This window comes from Columba livia, chromosome 29, assembly GCF_036013475.1.
Source record: "Columba livia isolate bColLiv1 breed racing homer chromosome 29, bColLiv1.pat.W.v2, whole genome shotgun sequence".
NCBI classification, from domain to species: domain Eukaryota; kingdom Metazoa; phylum Chordata; class Aves; order Columbiformes; family Columbidae; genus Columba; species Columba livia.
Window position 1 is genome coordinate 2919147 of NC_088630.1, and position 9800 is coordinate 2928946.

General features: G+C 52.8%; 1 protein-coding gene across 1 annotated transcript; it reads left to right on the forward strand.

Annotated features, from left to right (window-relative positions):
• Positions 1 to 8143: 8143 nt before the first annotated feature.
• Positions 8144 to 9025, forward strand: LOC135576649 (olfactory receptor 14J1-like; the record flags this gene model as incomplete). The annotated part of the gene is made up of 1 exon (XM_065043359.1): positions 8144 to 9025. A coding segment is annotated over one exon (882 nt), but the record flags the coding sequence as incomplete, so codon positions are not given.
• Between the last annotated feature and the right edge of the window lie 775 nt (positions 9026 to 9800).

Here is a 9800-nt window from a genome sequence, read left to right on the forward strand (position 1 = left end):
GACTGCCCCTAATGACCCCTAATCTCCTTGATATGCCTTGAGATGGCACCAAGGATAAGTTGTTCCACCGTCTTCCCAGGGATGGAGGTGAGGCTGACTGGTCTATAGTTAACCGGGTCCTCCTTCTTGCTCATTTTGAAGACTGCAATGACATTTGCTTTCCTCCAGTCCTCAGGCACCTCTCCTGTTTCCCACGACTTATCAAAGATGATGGACAGTGGCCTAACAGTGACCTCAGCCAGCTCCCTCAGCACCCGCAGGGGCATCCCATCCAGACCCATGGATTTATGGATGTCCAGATTGTTTAACTAGTCCATAACCCAGTTCTCATGAACCAGCCTCCTCCAGCCTCATGGGGGAACACTCCACTTTCCCCTAATCTGCCCACATCTGGGGGCACATGGCAGGTGGGAAGGAGGTGTCCTTTACAGCGACACCCTGGGTGTCCGGGCTCCCTCAGCCACTCCGCTCATGGCCATGGTGTGGCCAGAGAGGACCCAGGCGTCCGAGTGCTGGCACAGCAGTGGGAACATGGACACGGACACACACATCCACATGCAAGCGTAGCTTTGCTGAAGGGATTTACTGATCATGAGAGGGAAATGGCCCAGGGCTCCCAGGGGATCAGATGGGGTCATCCAGGGATGATCATCTCCTCATGCCGCTGGAGGGGGGACAGGACACGGCTGTCAGCATCAGCTTCAGTTCTGAAATCAGAGCCCAAAATGAGACCTCCAGTGTCAGCTGGGACATGAGGGGAGGCTTGTCCCCACCATCTCTCTCTGCAGAGACCCAGGGAAGGAGACAAGAGTTGGAGCCCTCAATCAACCCAGGACAAGACTTGGTTCTCCTGAAATCCATGTGGCACCCAGAGCTCTTTGGCCAGTGTGTCATTAGCCCCGGATGCCCCTACATCTTGCAGAACCCTGCCCAGCCCTCAGGGTGATCCTCAGGGTCTGTATGGCCCCAGAGCCCCTGCCTGTCCTGCACGGTGACCCTCTGGGTCCGTAGAGCCCCACTGGGTGCAACAAAAGCCATGGGGGCAGCTCTGTCCAGTGTGGCCTGGGACACAGATCATGGACAGTCCCCTCTGTTTTCTTTTCGTAGATCCACGTTCTGCCCACCCAGACAGCTCAGGGATGCCGCAGGGTCCAGGACCCTTGGTGGGGCTGGAGATGCCCTGGTGCTGCTCACCGGGAATAGAGGAGATGGCTGCACTACCACTTCAGCATCTGGAAGATCTGCAACCTGGCGTTTCTGCTGCAAAACATCATCCACGCTAACAGACAGAGGGAGCTGGGGAGAAAGGTTGGGTGAGGGACACATTTGGGTGCACTGGGAGGCAGGAGAAAGCGATGGGGTCCTTGGGGAAGGTGACTCCAGGGAAAAATGGGGTACGCGAGCTTGTGTGGTGGGGCACAGAAATCAGTGGAGGTCCTGGGGAAGGGGCTGTGTCCTGGGGTATCCTGGGGTGCACTGGGGTGTAGTGGGTTGTGATGGGATGGATGGGAATGCAATGGGAGCTCTGGGCAATGGGGCATCCCTGGGAAAACACTGGGGAGCAGGGATGTTCTGGGGGCTGCGGGGGGTGCATGGGAGCATACTGGGGCACACTGGCATGTTCTGGGGCACACTGGGATGACCTGGAGTTTCGTGGCCATGGGAGGGAGGGTGTGGGGCCAGCAGAACTTGTGACACCTACCGCAGCCCTCTTCACTCGCCCGAGTTTGAGTCCCCCCTGCAGAGAGACCATGAGACCTCAGTGGTCACTGGGATGTCCCAGTCCCAGCAAGGGAGGGGAGGACCAAAGTGCCCTCCAGTTCCCCAGACTGGATGTCCTCCAAGTCCACCCCACTACTTACATGCAGGTGAGAACCTCCACTTGCTTCCAGCAATGTTCCTGGAAGTGCCTATGAAAGAAGAGAAAGGGGTTGGCCTGGGTTGGAGACAAATGGGGCTGTGGGTGGGGCACAGGTGACACCAGCCCACCCAGGCCTGTGGATTCTCCCTCATCTGAGCCTGAAAATCCCTTCTGCTCCCCCCAGCCTCATTCCTCCAAGTTTCACCTGGGATACCTGTTCATGCAGGGACCAGGGCTCGGGTTGGAGAAAAGGATAACATGGGAATTTGGGGCCTCCAAGGAGGACGGTGGTTGGGGGGGACCCAGAGACAGGGCACTGGGGTGAACTAGCAGAACCCAAGGGACCGGGCTGGGGGTGTTGGAGGGACAGGACTGCATGGGATGCAAGTGAGGGGTAAAGGAATTCAAGGGGAGAGGACACGGGGAATTCAAGTGAGGTTGGTGGTGGGGGCAGGAGGAAGAGGACAGCAGAGGAACAAAACGCGGGGATCGGGAAAGTGTTTGGGAGGGGGTGTTCAAGGAAGGGGGTCTGGGGACACTACTGCAGTGGAGAGGATGAAAGGCAAAGGACGGAGGGGAAAGATGGAAAGAAAGGCACTAACATCCACCAAAGGGAGGGCATTTTCGGACCCTATATAGGACACAGAGGAGATCCTGAGGAGGATACTTCTGAGGGGCCCAAAAGGATGGAATGGGGAGGCCCAAAGAAGAGGGGTGTGGGGGCACCAAGACAAGAAACCGGTGGGGGCCCTCACTGGAGCCTCACCTGCGCATCCGCCGGGGTGCACAGCAGGATGGTGAAGAGCAGGGCCACGCTGAGCACTGCGACCTTCATCTTCCTCTGCGGTGCAGGGAGTCCTGGGTGATGCTGGAGAAGGTGAGGGCACCTTTATCCCTCCCAGGATGACTCCTTGCCCCTCCCCACCCCTCCAGCCCCCAGGGCAAAGCCAGGCTTGGCACAGACACCCGCCCTGGCAACCCAGCCTTGGCACAGAGTCACCCCTGCCTTGAGCACTGATCCAGCTGCCTTCCCTGGCATCAGCCCAGCTTCCTGCATGGGGCAGCTGCACGGGGAAGGGCCCAGGCATCCACGGTGGCGAGGGGGGACAGGAGTGTGTCCCTGACAGCCAGACACCCTATGGTGATGACCCACTGCTCCAACTGGAAACCATCCCACAACAGCCCCAAAAGCCAGATCCCCCCACCTCCCAGTGTTATTGTTTACTAACAATTATTGGAAAAGCATCCTATGTAACGTCTTAGTCCAGGCCCGTATCTGTAAATCCTATACATTGTCACTGGCTAATAAAGAGAGGGTCTCAGCCTGGCTCAGCTCTCTGCTCAACCGGCTCTGCGCTCCTTCCTGAACAAGATCTGACTGTACATGCGTCTCTGTCTGCGTCCCGGTGTGCATTGTCCCAGACGGGTTTGCCTGTGTACTGCCGGTTGCTCCTCTTCCATTCCTGTAGCCACCCTCCCAGGGCATTTGCATGGGTCATGTAGCCTCCCTCACATGCATCCATGGGTCAGTGCAGAGTGAAAGCAACAGCCGTTTCACTTGTGCAGCAATGTCCGAAGCCAGCTGGATGGCTTTCACCACTGCACACTGACGAGTCACCTTGTCCTTTGGCAGTTTCTGTGACTTGTCGTGTGGGACTCCACACAGCAGCTTTCCATGTCCAATGTTTTCTCACAATACGACAGGACGCATCTCTAAACAGGGCAAGTTGCTTCTCTTTTTCTGGTAATTTATTACATAGTGGAGCCTCTTCATCATGCATCTCCTTCTCTGGTGACACTCCAACGCTTCAGGCCTCTGGCCAGTCCAGGATCACTTCCAAGAACCTGGGGCCATCAGGGTTTCCCATTCAAGCCCATTGCATTAGCAGGACAACCCGTCTGCTCCATGTAACATCAGTTGTAGGACGCGTGGTGTAAAGCGTGTTTTCTCATCTTGTCCTGTCTAGACTGGCCCAAGGGCACGAACTATCTCCCATTTAATTTGCTCAACAGCTTCTTGATTCTCACGGCCCCACCCAAAACCATCTTTCTCCCGAGTCACTCGATAGAGAGGGCTTATGACCAGACTGTAACTTGGAAGATGCATTCTCCAAAAACACACAACACCTAAGAAAGCTTGTGATTCTTTTTCATTAGTTGGTGGCAACAAATTTGTAAATAGCAAATTGATCATATCCAGTGGGCTCTGACAATGCCCATCTTGCTATTTTATTTCTCAGATCTAGATCTCCTGTGCAGGTCCTTTGACCTTTATTTTATGGCAAAACCAGCTTCCAGAAGAATCTGGGTTATTCTTCTTCCTTTCTCAAACACTTCCTCTGCTGTATTGCCCCACACAATACCATAGAATCATAGAATCACTTTGGTTGGAAGGGACCCTCAAGATGGGGTTCAAACATTAACCAAACACTGGCACCAAACCGTGTCCCTGAGAGACTCATCTCTGTGTCTGTCCAGCCCTCCAGGGCTGGTGACTCCAGCACTGCCCTGGGCAGCCTGTTCAATGCCCCACAGCCCTTTGGGGAAGAAATTGTTCCCAGATCCAACCTCAACCTCCCCTGGTGCAACTTGAGGCCGTTTCCTCTGCTCCTGGCGCTTGTTCCTGGGGAGCAGAGCCCGACCCCCCTGGCTCCAAGCTCCTTTCAGGCAGTTCAGAGATCAGAAGGTCTCCCCTCAGCTCCTGTTCTCCAGCTGAACCCCCCAGGTCCCTCAGCCGCTCTATCACACTTGTGCTCCAGCCCCTCACCAGCTCCGTTCCCTTCTCTGCACTCGCTCCAGCACCTCAAGGCCTTTCCTGTAGTGAGGGGCCCAAAACTGCCCCAGGATTCGAGGTGCAGCCTCACCAGTATTGAGTTCAGCTCCGTCCTTCTCCCTCCAGCCCCTTTTCCTCCCCTTTTGTGCCTCCTCTGCCGGTCTCTCAGTCTCTGCCTCCATCTCTGGATTTCCTATAAGGGGGCAAAGGAAGATGCATCTCCTCATGTCACAGAAGAGATGTGGGGCGGTTGCTTGGGCTCCAAGCCTGTAAACTTATGCAAGATGAACAGATGAACCAAGTGTTCCCACCACAGGAGCAGTAGTACGTGCACTGTTCTTTTCCTCCCCTTTCCCTTTGTAAAACAATGGGATACCTCACCGCGGGTCAAAGCCCGAGGAGAAGAACCATGCTAAACAAAATTCCACAGCCTCGCAGAAGTGACTGCAAGTAAAAAACCAAACACACCACACAAAAAACCGTGGAAACTTCCAGAAGTGCTTTCAGTCCTGCTCAGAGAATGTGGAGGGAGATGGCACACAGGCAGGATTGGCTGCACTTTAGGCCAACCTGGGCAAGTCTCTTCCATCTATTTGTCAAACCGGCAAACTCGTGACATTTTACTTTTCCAATACACTACCGTCACAAAAACATGAGCACAGCTTTTTATATACCACTAAACCAGCAGATGGGATCTCCCTGAATCACACCTGTAATGTTAAGTGTTTGTCAAATGTCATCCACCTGATCCATGTCTATCTCAGAGGCAGCCTTGACCTCTGCTAAGTCAATATTCGTCAATTAGGACAGTGATACAATTCATCAGCTCTTTTCAAAATAACTTCAGAATACAAATAACGTCACAGCATATTTAAATACGATAAATAATTCAACACACATAACTTAGCTCTCTAATAGATGACACACAAAGCAGAAGCAGTCAAAATTAAAATCTTCCAGGTGACTGCTTGCTCTTTGAGCAATTTCAAAGCAAATATTCAAGTCAATTGCCTTAAACCTTTTCACAACGGATCCACAACAGATCTCTTATTTGTAGTCAGCGTCCCATAAAGATATAACCTTAGCCATAATCCATAAAAATAACATGTAATGTCAGTGAATATTCTGAACTATTTACAGTTCCCATGAACCAGTTACTGGTGTATTTTTGTCTTTTTTCATGCAGATAAAACCAGACAGGCTTTCTTTGAAGCAAAAGTAGGAGTCTGTTTCACCATGGGGACAGAAGTAGTGACACCTTGGTTTCACTGGAAGTCAGGCAAACCTCCCATTGACTTCAAAACCTAAGCCAGATTTTTACCACCAGCCTTTGATTCCCAGCTCGTGCCTGATAACAATCAGTTTTCCTCGCACCCTCATGGACAGAGGACTGAAACAGAGCACTGTGTTATTTTCAGACAAGTGACATGGACTGCTGGATGGTTCTGGATGTGAATTGTGATTGGGAAGCACAGTGTAGTAGCTTCAATTACTGTGGCATGTAACAGAGGATGACTTCGCGGATGAAGGTGCCAGCCTTGTGAACTGATTCGTGTCTTACTGTCACAATTCTGATGTCCCATGGACTCAGTACAGGTGATGAGCCCAAAGTGTTCAATGCTGCTGCTGGGCATTTGCTGGTCATTGCATGTGGTTACTTCCGACCTCAGCTACTGAATGAGACCAGTAAATACGTGCTGCATCTCCTGATGGAGTCCCAGTGCTAACTCACACCACCAGTAAAAACACTGGTCATCTCGTTCTGCAGAAACAAGTAAGTCTGTGTCCTGCTATCTATCTTTTCTGATAATTGTGGGCATTTGCAGGGTGGCAATACAGGGTGCCTGAGCTAGTTCATCTAAATTCTGTCCATATTGTTAACGAGTATGTCATTTCTATGCTGAGGTATCAGCTATTTCCTGTGCTGTTTGGGGGAATTGCATCCTTGAAGAGAGTAGTTATGGTCCACAGTGTGTCATGACATGAGCCGGCAATGTGCCCTTGCAACCCAGAATCGCAGAATCGACTGGGTTGGAAAAGACCTCAGAGATCATCCAGTCCAACCCTTGGTCCAACTCCAGTCCATTGACTAGATCGTGGCACTAAGCGCCATGTCCAGTCTCAGCTTAAAAACCTCGAGGGCTGGTGAGTCCAGCACCTCCCTGGGCAGCCATTCCAATGCCTGACCACTCTCTCTGTAAAGAATTTCTTTCTAATCTCCAGCCTCAACTTCCCCTGGCAGAGTTGAAGCCCATGGCCCCTTGTCCTATTGCTGACTGCCTGGGAGAAGAGACCAATCCCCACCTGGCTAGAACTGCCCTTCAGGTAGTTCTAGAGAGTGCTGAGCTCACCTCTAAGCCTCCTCTTCTCCAGACTAAACAAGCCCAGCTCCCTCAGCCTCTCCCGATAGGGCTTGTGTTCCAGTCCCTTCCCAAGTCTTGTTGCTCTTCTCTGGACCCGCTCCAGCACTTCAATCTCTTTCCTGACCTGAGGGGCCCAGAACTGAACACAATACACAAGGCCAACTGTATCTGGGGCTGCATCAAAGGAGTGTGGCCAGCAGTTGGAGGGAGCTGGTTCTGCCTCTTCTGCCCTGCTCTGGTGAGACCCCCCTGCAGTGCTGCATCCGGCTCTGGGTCCTCAGCACAGGACAGACATGGACCATCTGGAGAGGGGCCAGAGGGGTCTGTATGGCCCCAGAGCTCCCACCTGGCCTGCATGGTGACCCTCTGGGTCCATAGAGCCCCACTGGGTGCCACAAAAGTCATGGGGGCAGCTCTGTCCAGTGTGGCCTGGGACACAGGTCATGGACAGTCCCCTCTGTTTTCTTTTCCTAGATCCACGTTCTGCCCACCCAGACAGCTCAGGGATGCCGCGGGGTATCTCCTCTCCTCCCCAGCAGACCCTCTGCCTCAAAGCCATGGGGTCCAGGTCATGCGTCTCCACCTCAGCAGCTGGACCTCCAGGTGAAGGGTTCCTGGAATGTGGTACACAAAAAAGGTGCTAAAAGTGCTTGCTCTACAGTGTCATTATGTGAGTGGCAGCAGCACAGCCGGGTCAGGAGAAGGTTCCACAGCATGCCCGTCTGCCTTTCTGTCCTTGCTTTATTTTCTGGTAGCACTGCAGTGTCCTTCCCTGTTTCTCCACCTGTCCCTGGTGCTCTTGCTCTCTGGGGTTGGCGTGGGAGTGTGGGTCACTTCTTGTTCTGATACCAACTCAGGGGGTCTTGCCCCACACCAATTTAGGGGGTCTTGACCCAGAGGTGTGTTCATAGAAATTAGATCTCCAAGCTGCATTTTAAACTGTGATGAACTGTTTTTCTCAGCTGGTAGAAAGAGAGAATGAGCTGAAACATCCGTCCATCAGGGATGGGGCTTTCCATGAGAAACAGCATGTTCATTTTCCTCAGAGAATTCTCCCCTAACTTGTCACTGCCTTTTCCTCCTCACGCAGGTCCTCATGCCCACAGGCAGCCAATGTCCAACAGCAGCTCCATCACCCAGTTCCTCCTCCTGCCGTTCACAGACACACGGGAGCTGCAGCTCTTGCACTTCTGGCTCTTCCTGGGCATCTACCTGGCTGCCCTCCTGGGCAACGGCCTCATCATCACCACCATAGCCTGGGACCAGCACCTCCACACCCCCATGTACTTCTTCCTGCTCAACCTCGCCCTCCTCGACCTGGGCTCCATCTCTACCATTCTCCCCAAGTCCATGGCCAATTCCCTCTGGGAAACCTGGAACATCTCCTATGCAGGATGTGGTGCCCAGCTCTTTTTTTTTTTCTCTTTAATCACAGCAGAGTATTGTCTCCTCACAGTCATGTCCTACAACCGCTACGTTGCCATCTGCAAACCCCTGCACTACGGGACCCTCCTGGGCAGCAGAGCTTGTGTCCACATGGCAGCAGCTGCCTGGGCCACTGGGTTTCTCAATGCTCTGCTGCTCACGGCCAATACATTTTCACTGCCCCTGTGCAAGGGCAATGCCCTGGGCCAGTTCTTCTGTGAAATCCCCCAGATCCTCAAGCTCTCCTGCTCACACTCCTACCTCAGGGAAATTGGGATTATGGCGGTCAGTGCCTCTTTAGCTTTTATTTGTTTTGTGTTCATCGTGGTGTCCTATGTGCAGATCTTGAGGGCCGTGCTGAGGATCCCCTCTGAGAAGGGACGGCACAAAGCCTTTTCCACCTGCCTCCCTCACCTGGCCGTGGTCTCCCTGTTCCTCAGCACTGTCATGTTTGTCTACCTGAAGCCCCCCTCTATCTCCTCTCCATCCATGGACCTGGTGCTGTCAGTTCTGTACTCGGTGGTGCCTCCAGCAGTGAACCCCCTCATCTACAGCATGAGGAACCAGGAGCTCAAGGATGCCCTGAGGAAACTCATATCTTAGTGTTTTCTGAAGCAATAAACTGCCCATCTGCTTCTACATAGGAATTTTAGTGTAACTAATTACAGGCTCAGCCTGTCATCTGGTTTTTCTGTTGTTGTTGGTAGCTTTTTTTGTCATCCCATTTCTAAATTCTCTGTCTTCTTTTCTGTTATAACCACTGGCTGTGTAAATGAGAAGCCATGTTCTCCTTGTCTTTACGCAAAATAAAGGGCTCTTTAGTGACTTGTTTTTCACTATATCCTTCCCGCAAGGCCTTATGGAGCTGCAGGGACAGTTTCTGTGTCCATGGGAGGAGGGAAAAGAGTCCATCATGGCAGCACTGCCAGGGAGCAACAGCGCTTGGTCTTCCAGAGATGTTCTGATTCCACTCCCACACTCTCCTTCTCATCCCTTGTGTTGGTGCAAGGCCCAGGAGAGGACATGTTGTCCTCATGGCACTGGGGCCTCATTGCCTCCTTGCAGCCCCATGGGGAAGCTGGAAGTTGTTGTCCCAGTGTTGTCCTTCCCTGGCCCTTGCACACCCACATCCCACTGACCCAGGAAGAGCCCTGAGCCGTGTGTGAGGGACAGGATCCCCCTTCCCATTGCCTGCAGGTCATGGCTTCTCCTTTCTGCTTCAGAAAGCAAACCAAGGGGTTTCTCAGCATCAGAGCCTAAGAAAAGACTCAAAGGAGACCTCATGGTGGCTACAGCTTCCTCACAAGGGGAGAAGGAAGGGAAGTTATTGATCTCTTCTCACTGGTGACCAGTGAGAGAACCCAAGGGAACAGAAGAA